The sequence below is a fragment of the Ascaphus truei genome, chromosome 4 (assembly GCF_040206685.1).
Source record: "Ascaphus truei isolate aAscTru1 chromosome 4, aAscTru1.hap1, whole genome shotgun sequence".
Classification (NCBI taxonomy): Eukaryota; Metazoa; Chordata; class Amphibia; order Anura; family Ascaphidae; genus Ascaphus; species Ascaphus truei.
Genome location: NC_134486.1, coordinates 411,317,031 through 411,337,682, shown reverse-complemented (window position 1 = coordinate 411,337,682; position 20,652 = coordinate 411,317,031). Strand labels below are relative to the sequence as shown.

Below are 20,652 nucleotides of genomic sequence, written 5' to 3'. Positions count from 1 at the left end.
ATACCAAATAAGTATACATGGGAAGGATGTTGATCCAGGGATTAATCCGATTACCAATTCTTGGAATCAGGAAGGAATTTATTTTTCCCCTTATGAGATATCATTTGATGATATGACTCTGGGTTTTTTTGTTTGCCTTCCTCTGGATCAATAAGTAAGTATAGATATAGGAGAAAGTATCTGTTGTCTAAATTTAGCATAGGTTGAACTTGATGGACATACGTCTTTTTTCAACCTCATCTACTATGTAACTATGTAACTATCTTAACAAGGCATTAACCTAAATTCACACCACGGTAAGTGCTAACATGTATCTTCAAAGCTCACTGACGTAGTGTTAAGTGCAGTTATCATCCAGAAATGGCAATGCTTAATCTACAGTATAATGGCTGTTAGTGCCAATGATATGCCACAGAGGTGTTCCCTCTAAAATGGACAAGGGGAAGACAGGGGTAGAGAAAGGGGAAGAGATATTTATTTATAACATGTTTTACCAGGAAGTAATACATTGAGAGTTACCTCTCATTTTCAAGTATGTCCTGGGCATAGAGTTAAAATGACAAATAGTACATGGTTACAAATACAGTTACATAAGTGAACAGGTAAATAAGTAAACATTATATACAAGACATTGCATGCACAGTTAAAGATACTATATATTATGGACGTATGTAACAGTTACAGACCAGATTAAAATGTGCGAAAGCTTTGGTTTTGAAATAACAAACTGGTGGTGGATGTGAGAGTCTCCGGTAGGTTGTTCCAGTTTTGGGGTGCACAATAAGAGAAGGAGGAGCGGCCGGATGCTTTGTTGAGTCTTGGGACCATGAATAGTCTTTTGGAGTCAGATCTCAGATGATAAGTGCTGCATGTGGTAGGGGTGAGGAGCTTGTTCAGATAGATGGGTTGCTTGTCCAGAAAGTATTTGAAGTCAAGACAGGAAAAATGAACTTTGCGCCTAGACGCAAGTGATGACCAATCTAGTTCTTTGAGCATTTCGCAGTGATGTGTGTTGTAGTTGCATTGGAGAATAAAACGGCCTTTTGAGTGGTAGACGGTGTCAAGTATGCTAAGGTGGGTTTGGGGTGCCGAGCCGTATACTATGTCTCCAAAGTCAATAATTGATATTAGCATCTGCTGTGCGATACACTTTCTGACCAGCAGACGTAGGGAGGATTTGTTCCTGTAAAATACAGCTAGTTTGGCATAGGTTTTGGATGTCAGAGTATTAATGTGCATCCCGAATGTGCCCAGGTATTTTAAACAAGTAACACGAGTTAGGGGGGTGTTAGCGTTGGTTCTGATCTGGAGCTCAGTCACTGGAAGCTTTAAAAATGTAAAAATGTAATCTTGGTCCCAAATAACATTGTTACAGTCTTGTCAGTGTTTAGAAACAGTTTGTTTTGAGAAATCCAATTTACGCGTCTCAAAAAGTCAGTTTGAAGTACGTGTTCAAGGTCGAAGAGGCTGTGGCTGTGTGCATATAGGATGGTGTCATCTGCATACATGTGTATTGAAGCTTCCTTACAAGCTGCGGGAAGGTCATTGATGAACACTGAGAAGAGTAGAGGCCCCAAAACAGAGCCTTGCGGTACACCAAAGGTGATATTCAAGGGGTTGGAGTTAGAGCCTGAGATGGAAACATATTGGGATCTACCTGACAGGTAGGACTGAAACCAGTTTAAAGCATGCTTCCCTGTTCCAGAGCACTGGAGTTTGTTAAGCAGGATAGCATGATCAACAGTATCAAAAGCCATTGCAAAATCTAGGAATATTGCACCTGTGAGTTGTCCCCGTTCCATTCCACACTGGATCTCATTGCAAACTTTTACCAGGGTAGTTACGGTGGAGTGTTTGGGGCTAAAGCCAGATTGGAATTGGCTAGGGAAATTTATCTTGGTATAGTAATCGCTTAATTGGGATTGAACACATTTTTCCATGACTTTGGATAGTATTGGGAGAAGTGAGATTGGCCTGTCGTTTGAGACAGTGTTTTTGTCCCCACTTTTGAAGATTGGGACAACTCTGGCAATTTTCCAGGTCTTAGGAATATTGCCTGCAGACAGAATATACAGTACTGTAAAGTATATTTAAATAACTCTTTGAGTTGGTATAAGCAACTTGGGACTATAGCAAAGAAGAGTCTGATTTTCAATTGCTGAAATGGCAAATCCTGACAATTAGGATTGTGTGGGTGGCTTAGAATGGATAGCAGCGATTTTTATAGCATTTATAGAAAACAAAGAAACCCATATCAGGAAAACTGTTGGGGAAAGGTGGCATCATAATATCTAAATGCATTTTGGAAGTTCTTGCTGCTACAGTAAGCCTTCACCTTCTTCATACATACAGTATATTATCGTTGTAGAGGTTTAATTTATTAAATGCAATTTTGTAAAAATGCACTCCCTGACTTGGAATTTCTTGATATTTCAATTGAAAAATGTAAGTCACCTAATGTAAGACACCTAATCTTCAGAACTGGTCTTATCAAAATACCCTCTTTTTTAAATACAGAATTTTTCCTGTGAAAAGAACATTTAATTGCCTTTTCCTCTACAATGACGATATGTAGTGGTGAATAAAGCATGTATTTTCTTATGAAAAATAGCCTTGCATAACTGTGTGTTACAGTATGTAATACATTTGATGTTGTGTGGTTGACTTTTTCAGGCTTGTTGGTGATGTCCTGCTGGTTACTGCATTTCTATCATACTGCGGCCCTTTTAATCAAATATTTAGGAACTTATTACTAAAAGACATATGGGAAAAAGAAATGAAATGCCAAAAAATCCCCTTTACAGAAAACCTGAACCTAATTTCCATGTTAGTGGACCAGCCAACAGTAAGAATCAACAATTATATGTATATGTTTTGCAAGTTTGAGTACATTACAATGTTTCCATGTTGTCTTGGGAAAATGTGCTTGCACACTCAATATCCTTGAATCTCCTTATTCATACATTGCTCCTGGTGCAGGTTCCTAGATATGTCCTGCGGCATGCAAACAGTTAGAGCCAGTTTAGTAACACACAGCAACCGCACACAGAAGATGTGCTGGGAAGCAAACTGAAGTACTTTATTTGACAGGTGTACATGCGCAGAAAACACACTTTGGGGCACAGGTATATAAGCTAAATTACATACTGAGAGTACAAATAGTGTGCGGTAAACAAGAAAAAAATGGGTGTATATAGCGCTAAAAACCAAATACAGTGACAAATAAAATATAATGTGGACGTACATAAGATGTGAATAAAATTATATAGTGATAAACTTAGGCTGCCAGGTAACACCAACTCCAAAGCACGGTTGGCCAAACAAGACAAAAAATAAACAATACAGACCGGCGCCAATTAGTCCAAGGTGGAAATAATGTCCAGCAATGAAAGAGTCTTTTGACAGCAGATGACTGCAGAAGTATCTTCACAGCCTTACTTCAATGGATGAACTCCGTAGACACAATGCATGGAAGAATAAACAAAGAGAACATATCATAGTGCAATACTATATAAACCATACATGCAAGACCAACAAGACAAAAAGACAAAGCAAACACTACATATAACAAGCAAGGCTGACTATTACTAAAGGAAGCATTTATTAAACACAATAAAAATGATGAGGTAGCAAACGTGGGATCTGGTGGGTAAAACCGGAATCTTACTTACAGGGCGGCCACAGAATATAAGCAGGGGTGTAAGATATGGTGAACAGCTGCAGCTCCGTCTGATGTTCAGACTTCCAGGACTCTCCTCCGCTCTGTAACCGGAAGCGCGTCACACCGCACGGCTTAGCGGCCCTCGTGGAGCTCCTTGAGCTGTCCGTCAGGCTGTATCAGGAAATTTGTGATTTGTCATTTGAGAGTGGCAGAGGACTGGCATACATTGCGGGAGCTGTTTACTGCAGAGAGAGGAAACTCGGCGAGTTCACCCGCCCCTTGTGCGTGTATTTCCTGATACAGCCTGACGGACAGCTCGAGGAGCTCCACGAGGGCCGCCAAGCCGCGCGGTGTGACGCGCTTCCGGTTACAGAGCGGAGGAGAGTCCTGGAAGTCTGAACATCAGACGGAGCTGCAGCTGTTCACCATATCTTACACCCCTGCTTATATTCTGTGGCCGCCCTGTAAGTAGGATTCCGGTTTTACCCACCAGATCCCACGTTTGCTACCTCATCATTTTTATTGTGTTTAATAAATGCTTCCTTTAGTAATAGTCAGCCTTGCTTGTTATATGTAGTGTTTGCTTTGTCTTTTTGTCTTGTTGGTCTTGCATGTATGGTTTATATAGTATTGCACTATGATATGTTCTCTTTGTTTATTCTTCCATGCATTGTGTCTACGGAGTTCATCCATTGAAGTAAGGCTGTGAAGATACTTCTGCAGTCATCTGCTGTCAAAAGACTCTTTCATTGCTGGACATTATTTCCACCTTGGACTAATTGGCGCCGGTCTGTATTGTTTATTTTTTAATAGTGTGCGATACATACAAAATGCCACAGTCCTGGAAGAAGATTCAAATTTAGAATATGCCGACAGATTATTCTAATTATAATATCATGAGGTCATACTTTCTATGCTCCACCTTAACTCATTCACCAGAGCCCAAAACAATCATTCCAAAAGGTAAAAATTGAATGCAAATAGTTAATAGTAATCTAACTACTGTATACACAAGCTTCTCAATACAAATCTTCAGGACTCCAAATCAATTAGAAAAAACTAGAGCACAATATAATAGATATATAACCCTCAAAGGATACAATTAACTGAAAGTGTTATATGGAAGTAGAGTATATAGTAATAGCATACAATAGAGTCTCAAAGGATACTTCTTGTAGGAATTGGGATTTCGTCTCTCTCCACACAGCTGTTTCCAAGCATTGTCTGTTCCTGCTTTTCTGTTCTTCCCATCCTTTGAGTTTCAGGCTATTTGTCTTTTTTCTCCACTTACTCTGCATCAATAGGCATGCACTTATACTCTTAATAAAATAAACGATGTACTGATTTCCTAAAAGTGTATTCAATACAATATTCAGAGCAGCAAGATAAAAATAGCAATAGAATGGAATTTAAGACCGCTTCCGTTGAGCTGCTTCTTTATTGACCCTGATGAAGCTCCATAGAGAAGTGAAACACATTGAGCATGAGGATGTATTGACGTTAGTGAAGGACATTGCAGGTAGGAAGATAGAGCTCTGAGAAATGACATAGGCCTCGTCCATAGTGCAAGATACGGAATGACCTACATAGCTTGTGCTACAAACAAACTTGTGTACTCCAAAGCGCATGGCCATAGTGAGTGCGAGCTTGCACGTGCATGTGAGATACAAGGATACCAAAAGCAGAGGAGACAAACTTGTTTGCTATTGCAGCGAGACAGACCGGTCATGTGAGCAGCTAACTGCCAATGAAAATTTTATAAGCTATTCTGCCTGGATACTGTTCAAATTACTTTTTGACAGTTGAGTTGTAAATATTCTCACAGCAAGCAAGCACAACTCAACTATAGAAAATTAGAATTCTGAGATTTATAACCCTTTAATTCATACCATGACAGAATTATCAATGATAATTAATGGAGAGAAATTTCTGATGTATTGTCCATTACTTGTATATTATTGTTCATTTATTTTATTTTTTTGTAGTGTACATTGTTTATTTCAATGCATCACATTTTCTACACATTTTTGAAGTGAGACATCTTTGCTGGCGCCTACATGGTTTTCATGGTTGGGGAAAAATCATTGCGTTGTAACGAAAAACCGTAAAACGAGTGACAATACTAATTGTCTATGTGTCATAATACTAATAGGCGGGCACCGTCGCAAGTTGCATCGCGCATTGCTGTCATGCACGCGCAAAAAACGCTGCCGGGTCTTACCGCACATGCACAGTGGCGACCGGACTCTGGTGCACATGCACAGTGGTGGCCGGAGTCTGGCCCACATGCACAGTGATGGACAGAGTCTGGTCCACATGCTCAGTGGCAGCCGGAGTCTGGCGTACATGCGCAGTGGCGTCCGGACTCGGCGCTTGGGAGACAGAGGCACCCAGATGCACACACACAGAGGCAGACACACACAGAGGCAGGCACACACCCACACAGAGGCAGAAACACACACATACACACAGAGGCAGACACACACGCACATATAGGCAGACACACACACACACACACACAGACGCCGGCACACACACAGAGGCTGACTCCCACACACACACAAAGGCAGACACACACACTCACACACACAGAGGCAGGCACGGTGATGGTGAAGGGGTCCCAAGGCCATTAATAAAGGTATTTGGCCTGGCTGGGTGCCCCTGAACCAGGTTGGGAATTGTAGAGTGTCAGCTCTGCAACCCAACCAGGGTAATAATACTGTAAAAGTATTTGAAATGCCTGGGTCTCTTCCCCAGGAATAAGGGGATGAGATTAATACCATGTAACAACTGTTTAAACCATGAAACAGGGTCCCGGAGCCATAGTGGGTAAAGGTAGAGTGTCAGCTCTGCAGCCCAATGTTGCTGGCAACCCTGTAATTATATTAGAACAGTCTGTGTGTATCCCGTCAGGTATAAGGGGCACACAAGTATAAATCAGGTGACAGGGTTTCCCTGAGTCAGATAAAATGATGGTAGAGTGTCAGTTCTGCAGCCCAGGGCTGCCTACAGTCCTAGTAATGTGTATTAATGTGTCTAAACTGCACCCGCTAGGAATAAGGGTCTTCTGCCACTGTTTAAAGAGTTAATTGAATAAGCATGCCTGTGGTTAAGTGGTGAGACTCGGCATTGCGACACTGTATCACTGTGTAACCACAGACAAGCAAGGGAAGCCTTAACTGCAAGCTAAATTGGTTAAGTGGTCTGCAGTCATGAAAAGATGCTGGGATTGCAACAATGTATAATGTGGTTTAACCGTTCAATTAAGGCCAATTGGAGATGTCCGTCTGTGGTTATCGATTGAGTCCAGGCATGGCAACATTGCATCCCGGCCCCAAACTGCAGACCTGGGAAAAAGTTAAACCACATACCACATCATAGCCCTCACATAATTAATGGTGTAACTTTTTTTTTTTATAACTCTCATTTTTATTTGGTATTACAGAGCATACATAATATCACCACCTATTGGCATACGTTACAGAATACACAATTTTGTCATCGAAACAGTGACACGTAGACAAGACATGAGACAGACGTAACGGACCACACATAAACCACATCACTAAGACGGACAGGACAAACTAGACTGGGGTGAGACACATTAGGGTGGGTGGGGGTGGGGGGCACCTGTAGCTGCTGCATCGGAGCGGAGGATCTGCTATTAGCTCTATGTGTACGCTAGGGTGTGTTGTGGATATCCCAGTGGTTCTATGTTCTCCGTCGCTATGTCATCATCCCGTCTGGTCTGCTTTGTCCAAGGAGAACGCATTTATCTATATTAGTGCAAAATTGTGGCGGCGTCCACCCCTGGGATGTCTGTTTGGGCCAGCCATGGGGCCCATACGTTTAGAAATTTGGAGCCAGAGTCGTTGATCCAACTCGTCAACTGTTCCATCTGGCAGACATGCCAAATTCTGTTCCTGATTTTGGCTATAGTGGGTAATTCCTGTTGTCTCCATACTGCTGCAATCTCACATCTCGTGGTGGTTGCGAAATGTGCAACCAATTTAAGTGTCGCGTTAGACACGTCCTGAGGCCGTCTGCCCACGAGGAACAGCCACGGGTCCAGGGGGACCTCCAAGTTGAGGATTCTTTCTAGCCAATCCCTAATAGATTCCCAAATCGGGACCACTTTCGGGCAAGACCACAGCATATGTTTTAAATCAGCCGTTTCCCCACACTGTTTTGGGCAGAGCGGGGAATAGCCCTTGATAAATTTAGATAATTTCAATGGGGTATGGTACCACCGCATTAGGACTTTATATGCGTTCTCCTTCAACGTGGCACAGATTGAGCTTTTGGCAGCTGCCTGTAATATCTGATCCCATTCCTCGTCCTCTAGTGTCTCCCCTAAATCTGTCTCCCACTGTCGCATGTATTTCAGTCGGGGGGCGTCGGAAGTCTTTGGACAGATTACCTCCCTGTACATCCGAGAAGTTAGTCCTCTTGTGTCTGTCTCTCTGGAACACAGCTGTTCGAAATTGGTTCGTGCTGGGCGAACCGGGAATTTATTATAGAAAGCCCTAACCTGGAGGAATCTAAATAATTCTGTGTTGGGTAGCTTTTTCTCATCCTTAATCATATCGAACGTCTTGATATATTTACTTCCTTCCAGGTCCTTTAATCGTAAGTACCCCGCTTGCGTCCATTTTACAAATTTGTCACCTAACAGCCCTGGAGCAAAATCCGGATTTCCCACCAGGGGGGTCATCAACGACTGTCGTGTGGTCAATTTAGCTTTAAATTTAGATGACTCCCAGACCGCTAGCGAGTTCGCAATTGCACAGAGTGGCATCCCTATTGATTTCTTGCACTGTTTTGGAAGACAAATCAGATCGTGCAGTTTTACTGGCGCGCAGCATTCTGTTTCTAGGGCCACCCATCTTCTATTTGCTGGGTTCGAGTGCCACTGGACAATTTGGCATAATTGTGCCGCCTTGTGGTATGCCAACAAGCAAGGTACCGCTAACCCTCCTCTTGTTACTGGTTTTGTCAGTATGCTTTTCGCAATTCGTGGGCTTTTTTTATTCCAAATAAATTGAATAATGTGAGCCTGCAGCGTGAGGACCTCAGTCCTAACAAGAGGTATTGGGAGGGCTTGAAACAGATATAATAGTTTAAGCAGCAGGTTCATTTTGACACTGTTGATCCGCCCAAACCACGATATGCCATAACCCGCCCAAACCCTGAGATCTTCCTTCAGTTTCTTCATTATTCTGGGGAAATTTGCTTTATATAGTGTGTTGTAGTCCTTTGTGATATATACCCCTAAATATTTGATAGCGGAGGGTTGCCATTTAAAATTGAAGTTGAGCTCTATCAGTTTTTCGACCGGCTTGGGTAGATTGATGTTAAGCGCTTCCGACTTGGCCTGGTTAATTTTAAACCCTGACACCAAGCTGAAAGTTCCCAAGATCGCAAAGACGTTGGGCAAGGAAGTGAGGGGTTTTGACAGTGTCAAGATTACATCGTCTGCGTATAACGCTACTTTATGATGCTGCTCCCCTATATCTATCCCTGTTATATCTGGGCTTGCTCTGATATGAGCCGCTAACGGTTCTATGCAGAGGGCAAATATTAACGGTGAAAGTGGGCAACCTTTTCTTGTCCCGCTACGGATGTTGAATATCTCCGAGGGGAACCCTTGGTGTCGCACCCTTGCAGTGGGACCATTGTAAAGGGCTAGTATTGCCTCTAGGAGGCGCCCCCCGAACCCAAACGCCCCCAGCATCTCCCTGAGGAAGGGCCAGTCAATCCTATCAAAGGCCTTTTCGGCGTCCAGACTCAACAACACAGACGGGATATTTTTCTTTTTTGCCAAATCAATCAAATCTACAATCCGCCTAGTATTGTCTGCCGCCTGCCTGCCCTCAATAAAGCCTACTTATTCGGGGGAATCAACACCGGAAGGACAATGCCCACCCTGTTAGCTAACAATTTTGAGAAGATTTTAGTGTCTGAATTGATCAGGGATATTGGCCGGTAGCTCTTGACGTCTGCCGGGTCCTTACCGGGTTTGTGGATCACAGAGATAGACGCCTGGAGCATCTGCGCCGGGAGGGGCCCTCCTGCTAGAATCCCAGTTAATAGGGACAACAAGTGGGGAGCCAGAATCTTGACAAATTTCTTATAATATAAATTTGAAAATCCGTCTGGACCAGGGGCTTTCGTGGGTTTAAGGGACTTCACTACCTCTGTTACTTCCTCAAGGGTGACGTCACCCTGGAGTGCCTCCCTATCCTCCCTGCTCAAGGTAGGTAGATTAGCCTCTTTTAGGAATTTGTTCAAAGTTGCTGCGGTCTTTTGTGTGTGGCTGACCTTATCTCCGTCGTATAGTGTGGCGTAATAATTCTTAAACACCTCCACTATTTGTCGATGTGATGTGCCCTGAAAGGCATCTCCGATCTCTCTGCACCTCAGGGGGAGGGGGAGGGGGAGGGGGAGGGGGGGGGCGATCGCAGCCATGTGCTGTTCCTGCAGACTGAATGGCCAACATCTGCAGCAGCGCCCCCTAGCTGATTTTTTTTAAATACATCGATTCTAAAACGCAGACCTATTTCAGCCGTGTGAATAGGAAAAAAACTGCGTCTTAAAATCGAGGAAATACGGTAATAAAACATTCTGTGGAAAAAACTAATTTTCCTATCTTGAATTTACACATAAAGTGTGTTTTTTTTACCACAGTAGCAATTTCTGACAATGTTTTATGCTTCCAACCAATACACTCAGTCTCTACTTGCGTCTCAATTTCTGCATGTAAACCTTTCACAAAAACCCGCCACTATAAGTGGTATTGCGTTCACCTCTACTTCTTCAATACCTCCATATGGCTATATTATTTCCAATAATCTATCGGCTAATTCACTTGTTGTTTCTTTCTTATTCACTAGCTGTTATGTTAATTTTTTATCCGGTCAATGGTCAAAATAAATGCAGCAATTATAATACTTTAACAAAAACAAAACCATCTCTGTCACTATTTTTATTCCTTCCACAGTGTCAGTATCTGATTCTGATTCGTCCTTGGACTTTTCCCTGTCCTGTGAACGGTCCCTGGCAGGGGTTAATTCCTGCCTAGAGTCCGTCTTTTCCCCATCCGTACTGATCTGCCTGGCAGGCATGTCAATAGGGAGTGGTCTAGGGAGCCTATTGCTTCGGGTTCCACATGAAGCCATAATGGTTTCTTCCTCGGAGACAGCCGCAGAGCCTGTGATCTGGGAAAGGTTAAGGGGTTCAGGAGGTTTGAGAACTGGGATACTGGGGTAAATTTGGGCTACCTATGGAGGTGGTAATTGTCCCGGTGCCGTAGGGGCAGTATGCAAATATGCATTTTGAGAGTGGTGAAAAATTTCAGTTGGCAGCACTTCAAAGGTACCATTTTGACACACGCTGCAGCACATTTTCTTAACAGTTTTAACACATTTCTTTAGTCTTATACTTTATTTTGTCTGACTTACTTCCAGACAATATTTTACTTTATTACCCATGATTAGCTTACAAAGAAAACTTATCTTAATACAATATAACCTTATCTAAATATACGTGATATAAGGTCCCTATAGACAGGCCAGTATACAGACAGGACTTTAACCTTCTGTTGTTTTACAGACAGGACTTTATAATTTAACCCCTGTTTTCCAGCTGGGATTTTAACATCTGCTTTGTAGACAGGATTCTATACCTGCTACTTGCCCATTATACAGACAGGACTCTTTTACCTATTGTTTTTTTTCTTTTTCAAATCAATATTTCAATATTTTAGATTGATTTTCTCTTTTAAAGCAATGAAATTTAGAAATTGGACCCTATATCTTAACAATTTCTAACAAGCGTCACAGCGTTATTTACATGCAATTGATAAAAGCCTTATGCAGTTTCTCTAAATTTGTTCTCACCGACACATTGAATTTGTATTTATATTCTGTATATATGATCAGGGACTCTAACCCAGATCTGTCACTTCCAGGTCTTATACCCTGGAGACCTTTTACATGTGATCAGAGACTCTAACCCTGATCGGTCACCTCCAGGTCTTATATCCTGGGGACCCTTACATGTGATCAGGGACTCTAACCCCGATCGGTCACTATGACACCTTAAGGGACTCTAACCCTTCATTTTAAGGGACTCTCACCCTTATCTACTTAAAGGGACTCGAACCCTTAATTTTAAGGGACTTTCACCCTTATCTACTTTAAGGGACTCTAACCCTTAATTTTAAGGGAATTTCACCCTTATCTACTTTAAGGGACTCTAACCCTTAATTTTAAGGGACTTTCACCCTTATCTATTACTTTCGGTCCGGGGGCATAACCAATGATTTATTATCACTCACAACTAAATTTAGGGGTCTCGTTCTGGATCGGGTGACACTGGTAATATAATATGGATAAAATGTATATATTGCACTTACCCCAGTGAGACCGGGTCCCACTTCTTGACACCAGATGTAAATTTATAATTCTTTTATGCCCGTCCGCGACTCGGAAGCTCTCCCGGGAGATGTATATTCAATGTGTGCGTAGAGAACAGCAGGCCTGGAGTCGAGCAAAATGAATGAGACTCATGCAGCTCTGTAGCAAATCACTTGACTGTTTATTAGAGATTACAAGCAGGGTTATATAGACAAAAAGTGTCCTAGAGGTATTTTGCTGAAGCGTCTTAGAGGTATTTGCTGACGTTCTCTTTACCTGATTTATACTAGCATAGATTAAATGTTGCTTACATTTGTGCATTCCACTTATTTCTAGAGAGTGAGAGGAGTAAGAAAAAGGGGGGTGTGGGAGTATGAGGGAGAAAGGCTTTGTTTATAAAAAGCTAACAAGCTAACATTCTTCCCTTATCTGTAGGGCTGAAAGTTCTAGGAGTCTTGCCAGAGCACCTGGTCAAGTTTTTAAAGCAGTACATACATTAAAAGTAAAACTGGGACAAGGGGAGACAAAATGGTTGCTGAAATATATATTAACAGCTTGGTCGCGATCGCTGGAAGTCACTTCTATTTGATTTTTTTCCGCGACTGTAGCGTGACGTCAGTATCACCACCACGTCGCCGGGACTATAAGCGCAGCCTAAGTCAGTTTTCGGGCAAGAGGCTACATTAGACTAAGCAGTGATTTAGATTGTAAACAATCAAACCAATCTTCTATTTCCTGTATTTAGCTCTGTACAATTTTAAGGTCCAAGGCTCTGAAATTATAGACACCACCCCTCCTCTGTTGAGATCTTCAGAAGGTAATAGATCTTCAGAAGGCTATTTACTTTATTAATCAAGTGTTCATATATACTGGCTACTTCTACTGATTATTAGCTGAGAGATTCTATTTTACATTCTATATTCAATATGTGTATCTTGCCCTTGTCCATCTGCTGAAGCAAGGCCAGGATACTGCTGATATGACAATTTGAATAACTTGTGCCCCTTCTAAGAACTCCACATATCGATGTCAGACAAGGAGCCAGTTAAATTGCATGAACACTGCTGATAAAACAGATAAACCAACACTAGGTTAGAAACTTTGATTAAAAGGGAAAAAAATATCAGTATAAAAAGGAAGGTTTGAATCCTATTGCTCATCAGCTAGAGCAGGGGTGCACAAACTGGTAGGTCGTGAGATTTTTCTAGGGTGGCACGGTGGTTGCAGAGGCTCCACGCTCTTACCCACGGCATTTAAATTAAATGCCGGGGTATAACGTGAGGCCCCTGCAACCTATTACGTAACGAGATTCATATGGCTGTTGACGCGTCGCCATGGCAGCACATCGTCAAAGAACGCCACGGGATCATGTGACGTGATGTAAGGGTGCGCGAGCACCGGGGGAAGCAGGCAGGGGGGGGGCACAGTTGCAAAAGTTTTCGCACCCCTGAGCTAGAGGTTAAGTTCCCAGCTATTACACTTACTGTAGGTACAATAAGTGTCGCTAATCAGTTACAAACTACACAACATCACTTACAATTAGCAATCAAAAACCTGACAGAGTTAAGTTATTTTCATATGGTACTGAATACATTTCTGTGGAAATCCTTACATTTTCTCATAATTAGATAATTGATGCATACACATTATTTATTCTGTGTTTGTGCTCTCAAAACATTATTCTGATTTGAGGTTGTTCTGTTGTAATGGTTCAGTATTTTAGTTTTTCCACTCTTCATTATAGCTCTTCTCTCTTTGTAGATAAGTGAGTGGAATCTTCAAGGTTTACCAGGAGATGATCTTTCCATTCAAAATGGCATAATTATTACTAAGGCAACCAGGTACCCACTTCTAATTGACCCACAAACTCAAGGCAAGACATGGATAAAAAATAAAGAGAAGGACAATGAACTTCAGGTTGGTGATGTTGTGAATATAACACTGTTTACTTGATTTTGTGGCCTTGTTTATGCTGATATAAAATAAAGGTATGTTAGGTGTTAAAATTATTTAAGCCTTTCACAATACTGAGCAAGAGTAAAATGAAGTCTCCAGAGATTATCCTACATTCCGCCTGTTGTGAAATTTGGAAATAATTTTGAAAGCTTAATATCAACATTATAAACTATTTCAAGACATTGGGAACTTCATTGAGCACAATAAGTGGCATAATTCTTCACAAATTTCTGACTATCACTGGCAAGCCCGGATGAAGGCCTTCTCATCAAAGCCTAAGGGATTAAAAATAAATTGGAGTAATGGCCCTTAGAAAGTATGTTGCAAAGTGATCAGGCAGGTGCTTGGCTAATACCTTGTTCTAGAATATGCTGGAAGGGTCATCTAATCTAGGGTGACTGACCGTATACTAAGCCCCATCCTTCTGCTGCCCAGAGACAGGAGTAGGGAGAAAGATCCTAAATTGGCAGGGTTAAGAACTCCACCCTCAGATCCCAGTAGGAACCAGAGGACGGGGTCTCGCCTGTAAATATGTATACAGTTTGTAGAACATAACAAGGGTAGAATCCCCTTTTGTTATTTTCCAGTCTAGAAAATGTCACAACCAATTCTAGGGCCCCCCTATATGACCCCCGGGGACATTCTGTCCACAAAAGGGGATGGCAAGACACTCCACTATAGGTTCCTCAGTGATAATGCCTTAGAGTATCAACCCAGAGCTGCTACAGGGATAGATTCCCAACTGACGCAATTCAGAGGGTAGCACTTAGCTATGTTAGGTGGATAGGGTGTGCAGCCCCAAGCATGAGGACATCCTGCCAAAGGGATCCAGTGGAGTTGGGAGCAGCCATTCACTGGGCAATGTATTACTCTGATGTGACTGCAAAGGAAAGATGTGTGCCTCTTTGGGCATGCTGTCTGAATATCCTAAAGAAGATGTTGTGTTGGACTGTTCAGAATAAAGTTTAAGAAAAGTTCCCGGCGCCCCTTTTTCTTTCAATTGCTCACCGCACCAGCCTGCACAGATGCCAGCCCCTAATAGAATAAGGTAACAAGAGCCCCTGAGCATCAGCTGCACTTTCATATACTGTAACATGTAACAGACATTGGGACACTTTGGTGTGGCCTTTCTGATGTTGGCCGAGGTGATTTATAGATATAAGCAGGGCTTGACAAATTACCCAGAATACTTCTTGCCATACCAAAAAAGCTACTCGCCACCTAGCCCCGTCCCTGCCCCCGCCCGTTCCACTTTTTAGAAAAAAAATGGAATAAATTCAGTGCACTTTCCTTTTATTAATGAATTTATTTATTTATAAAATGTTTTACCAGGAAGTAAAAAATACAAAAATAATCATAGTGCAGTATGAAAAATAAATGTAAGTCAAACTATGAAACTTGGCTCTTGTAGATAACCTACTTACAAAATGTAAGATTCAAAATTGCGGGTTTGTATTAAGGATGGATCTTTGGGCACCTCAGCTTGGGACCGCAGCATACAACAGCATACATCAATAGGGCTGGTGTCAGGCAGGATGATGTTTTCACATCGGCAGCAGCTCCCAATCAGTCATATGCAATCATACAAAGATAATGGAAACAATAGTGTTTTACCAGATAACACCAAATTTTATCATGGGAACGTGCAGGAAATGTACTCACAATGTATTAAATGAGCACATTCACATCAGGGTATCTTTAGGCAGTAGATGAACGGCTCGACAGATGAAAACAAGTCCTCCACTCCACTCACTAGCCCTCCACGAGGGTGCCCCCTCGTCCGGTGCCGGATGGATGGCGTCTGTCGTCACTTCCTGGCCTGGCGGTGACGACTTCCGGTAGGAGCGGGTAGATCGAAGGGTAGGAGGAACGCCGGACCGCAGCTATGCCTCCGTGGGTGCAGCAGAAAGACAGCTACCTGAGGAAGCTGCGGTATGCAGTGAAACGCGTTGAGCCAAGCAAGTTCAGCCAGTTAGCAGAGCCCAGCTGTATTCACTGTTTGGTAGCTGTCTTTCTGCTGCACCCACGGAGGCATAGCTGTGGTCCGGCGTTCCTCCTACCCTTCGATCTACCCGCTCCTACCGGAAGTCGTCACCGCCAGGCCAGGAAGTGACGACAGACGCCATCCATCCGGCACCGGACGAGGGGGCACCCTCGTGGAGGGCTAGTGAGTGGAGTGGAGGACTTGTTTTCATCTGCCGAGCCGTTCATCTACTGCCTAAAGATACCCTGATGTGAATGTGCTCATTTAATACATTGTGAGTACATTTCCTGCACGTTCCCATGATAAAATTTGGTGTTATCTGGTAAAACACTATTGTTTCCATTATCTTTGTATGATTGCATATGACTGATTGGGAGCTGCTGCCGATGTGAAAACATCATCCTGCCTGACACCAGCCCTATTGATGTATGCTGTTGTATGCTGCGGTCCCAAGCTGAGGTACCCAAAGATCCATCCTTAATACAAACCCGCAATTTTGAATCTTACATTTTGTAAGTAGGTTATCTACAAGAGCCAAGTTTCATAGTTTGACTTACATTTATTTTTCATACTGCACTATGATTATTTTTGTATTTTTTTCTGGGTGTTCCTGAGGATACTGCTCCATTCCTGCCCTGGATCCTAAACTGTAGTAAGGGAATCAGTGCATATTCCCTGGAAGGTTGAGAGAATTCTTCAGTTTCACGAACTTTTATATTCTTTGTTCACATTTATAGTTGTTAAGCGCCTTTCCAAGTCACTGGGTTTCACACTTACCAGGAAGTAATACATTGAGGGTTACCTCTCGTTTTCAAGTATGTCCTGGGCATACCGTTAAGACAAATAATACATGGCTACAAATATAGTTACATAAGTGAACAGGGTATACATTATATACAAGACATAGCATGCACAGTTAGAGATAATATATATTATAGGTGTATGTAACAGTTACAGACCAGATTAAAATGTGAGACCGCTTTAGTTTTGAAAGAACTAAAACTGGTGTTGGCTGGGAGAGTCTCCGGTAGATTGTTCTAGTTTTGGGGTGCACGGTAAGAAAAGGACTATGGAAGCTATGGTTAGAAGGCTGGAATATATTGTTACAACAGATGACAGAGAAGCCTAATGCTACATCCAACAGACTGACCCCCTGGGTGCCAACTCATCTCCCTCTCCCTTGGTGGTTTGGGTGTGAGCCCCCCGCCGGGGGAGGTGCGTATCTGGGGGTCGTTCCGTTTGCCCCCTATCCCACCATAATAAGCACATATTACACATAAGCACTCATTAAAATCCCAACAACATTCTCCCCCACCCCCATAACATTAGGGGTCCCGCCCAAGTACGAACTAGAAAGAAAAAGATTCCCATAAAGGAGAGCACTCAATTCCTATAATGTAATACAGCAGCGTAGAGTAGTATGAATGAAAAAAAAACTTTTATTAGGAGCTATGCTCAAAGTAAAATGAAGTGTGATGAGTGCTTGACGCAAAAAAACGTGTTTAATAGAAGGGTGATCGCCCCACCAGACGATAAAGAAGCCTTCTTGATTGCATGCGAATATTAAAACATAGCTGGAAATCAGGTCATATAGATGTCCGTGTGTATACTTCTGTCCTAAATACACTAGTCACTAGTTGTGGTTACACGAAGAAACAATTGTAGCAATGTAGCTAGCTCTCTGCTAGTGTTGAAACTAATTGGAAGGCATGTTGCCAGTGCCTGTTTAAAGCCGGTAGTGCAGTTATAGGCTAACAGAGTTACTATAAGGCAGGGGTGCGCAATGTTTTGATCCTGCACCCCCCTGCCTGCTCATCTCCCGGCTCGCACCCCCCCTCCTGCTCGGCGTCAAATGACGTTGCAGGGTCATGTAACGTCACGTTGCAATGTCACGTGACCCCACAGCGTCATTTGGTGCCGGGTTACCATGGCGACACGTCGCCAAAGACCAGGTAGGAGAAGCTGCAGAGGCCTCGCACCTTCCCCAGGTATTTATTTTAAATGCCTTGTGGGAGACTACGGGACCTCTGCAGCCGGTGCGCCCCCTGGAAATTCTCCTGCCGTCCCCAGGGCTTGCGCCCCCCACTTTGTGAACCCCTGCTCCAATCTGTATGGAGTCGTCCACTCTCTGCAGCAGGTAAGTATACTTATTTGTTCAAATATAATAGACAAAAATAGAGAGAGAATCCCAATTGTGAGCACTCAATATCTAATTGTAATGTAATTGATAATTTAGTTTAAATACTTTTATTATTGTACAAACATAAAATAGGTTGGGTTTTAAAAACTGCACTGCGAATACGTATTCATCTAAGCAATTATTAAATTGCAAGCTATAACTAATACACCGTGCGCTGAGGTATTGTGATCAGTTCTAAGTATACTTTGCTACTAATATCTACCGATGCAGCGGCCATTATTCGAACATTTACTTGGGTAAATGTTGCGTTATGCCACATGTAGGTTGAGATATATTCACTAGTTTTGCCAAGGCAGACGAATGGCCCATCGGATTAACACAGCAGGAGTCCCTGCTGTGTGAGTCATACCGGGGTCTGTATCTGTATCTCATATGAGGAGTTAATAGCAATAACTGTCCATGTAGGGGAGATACATAGCATAATTCAGTAAGAGTACTCCACTGGACAAACCTCTAAAGTAACACCAATGATGGTCAATTCCTCCCCAATCAGATGGTGGAGGAAATACAGTACTCACATATGGCAGCTTGTCCTGATGTGTGCGTCACGCCAGTCAATTAGAATAAGCGAACATCCAGAGATAAGGACGGAGCACTGCTGTAAAAATGCAGGGGCTAACACTAGTAGAGAAAGGTTAAAAAGTAAAATTTTAATGGTATGACATACAGGGAACAATGATAACAAATCTGACGCATTTCAGGCAAACGCCCTTTATCATACTCTTTGATACACGCAGTAAGAGATAGGCTGAATCAGTCAATCTAACAGCGCGCCTCTCATAGGCGATCGTCTGGGTTTTATTTAATTTTAAACAATGGGGTGCCAGTATCTCCTATGCATGGAAATGTCTCGCGGCACGTGATCTGACAACAATGTAAGCCACCTGAAGTACTCTGAGCACTGGATAGATGTAATAAGTACGGAGCGGAAAAAATCAGTATGAGCTTCGCTATATTAGATACTGCATACTTCTAAGGCCAGGTCCCCAGTGGGAGCTGCGGCGAGCACTACGGCGTGCGCGCCACACACCACAGCACAGCCCTCTATTGGGCAGGCCCCAGTGGGCCGTGTGTGTATGGAAGTGCGCAAAGCGCGATGACACGTACGCTCACAGGGAAGACAAGAAGTTTGTCTTCCCGTGCCGCAATGCAATCATGTGGTCCGCACGCAGCCAATGGCAGGGCAGATATGACCCATCATGGCTGCGCCCCCCCCCCCCCCGCATCCCATCGCGCCCCTACAGACCTCACAACGCAGCTTTCAACTGTGCAATACTGGGGCCATAGCCTAAGGACCTCTATAGTGCCAATATGACCCTTAGTGGTAATAGCAGTCAGTGCCTGTCAGGTTAAATGTCAAATAAAGTCCGAATTAATAGAGAGCCATGTCAGTGCAGCATTCATGGTTTGGACAGGTCGCCCGATTAACTCACCGGAGCTTCATTCAGTCCCAATCAACAACGGAGGTATGCGGTCAGAATTTTAACAATCTAGATATGGTATAATACCGTATTTCCTCGATTGTAAGACGCCATCGATTGTAAGACACACCATCGATTTGGCCCTTACTATCGAAGAAAATTCCTTTTTCACTTACCATGTCAGAGGAGGAAGAAGCGGGCGGCAGGAGAGGTCCCACGTCTGCAGATGGTTGAAGATGGACAACGGGCAAGACAGGTCCCAAGTCTGCAGGTGAATGAAGATAAGAAGATGGCGGGCGTGCTGTAGCAGGAGATCATAGTAGCATGAGAGCAGGAGCAGAGCAGCATAGGGGAACAGCTTGAGAGGTGCACACTGTAACGCTGGAAGTTGACCGGAGTCCGACTTCCGGTTTCAGTGTGCACCTCCCAAGCTGTTCCCCTATGCCGCTCTGCTCCTGCTCAGCTCTCCTGCTATTATGATCTCCTGCTACCGCACGCCCACCGTCTTCTTTTCTTCATTCACCTGCAGACTTGGGACCTTTCCTGCCGCCGCTTCGTCCTCCGTTGACATGGGACCTTTCCTGAAACATGGTAAGTTAAAAGAGGGAATTAGTGCTGTAGACACTTTAAAAAAAAAAAAATGTATACATTGATTCTAAGACGCACCCCGATTTCAGACATGTGAAAATCAGAAAAAAGGTGCGTCTTAGAATCGAGGAAATAGGGTATATATATAACCTCTGGATAGCAGGAAAATAAAGAACTTAAAATCAAAAGTTTAAAAATGCGTCTGTAAACGCATAGTCTATGCAGGTAAGCTGATCACGGCACTGACTGCCATAATTGTATCTGCTTCCCTAGGTGACATCATAGAGGGAGACGTTGCAAATAATCAAACCAAATAAGTGTTTAACTAAGTGTGTAACTTTTCTACTCACTTGCTCTGTGACTTGCATGCAGGTGCTCACAGTTCCAGTTGATGTGGTCTGCGCCTCGACCAATCGGGGGGGGGG

At 43.1% G+C, this 20,652-nt stretch overlaps 1 protein-coding gene across 4 annotated transcripts in view; it reads left to right on the top strand.

Annotated features, from left to right (window-relative positions):
• Window positions 1–20,652, top strand: part of DNAH8 (dynein axonemal heavy chain 8) — a 1,091,167-nt gene that overhangs the window by 908,250 nt on the left and 162,265 nt on the right. For all 4 annotated transcript variants that reach the window (XM_075598772.1, XM_075598771.1, XM_075598773.1 and 1 more), the window contains 2 exons: window positions 2,674–2,845; window positions 13,840–13,995. In XM_075598772.1, coding sequence (XP_075454887.1) covers window positions 2,674–2,845; window positions 13,840–13,995 — 328 coding nt within the window. The remainder of the gene's footprint in view (window positions 1–2,673; window positions 2,846–13,839; window positions 13,996–20,652) is intronic.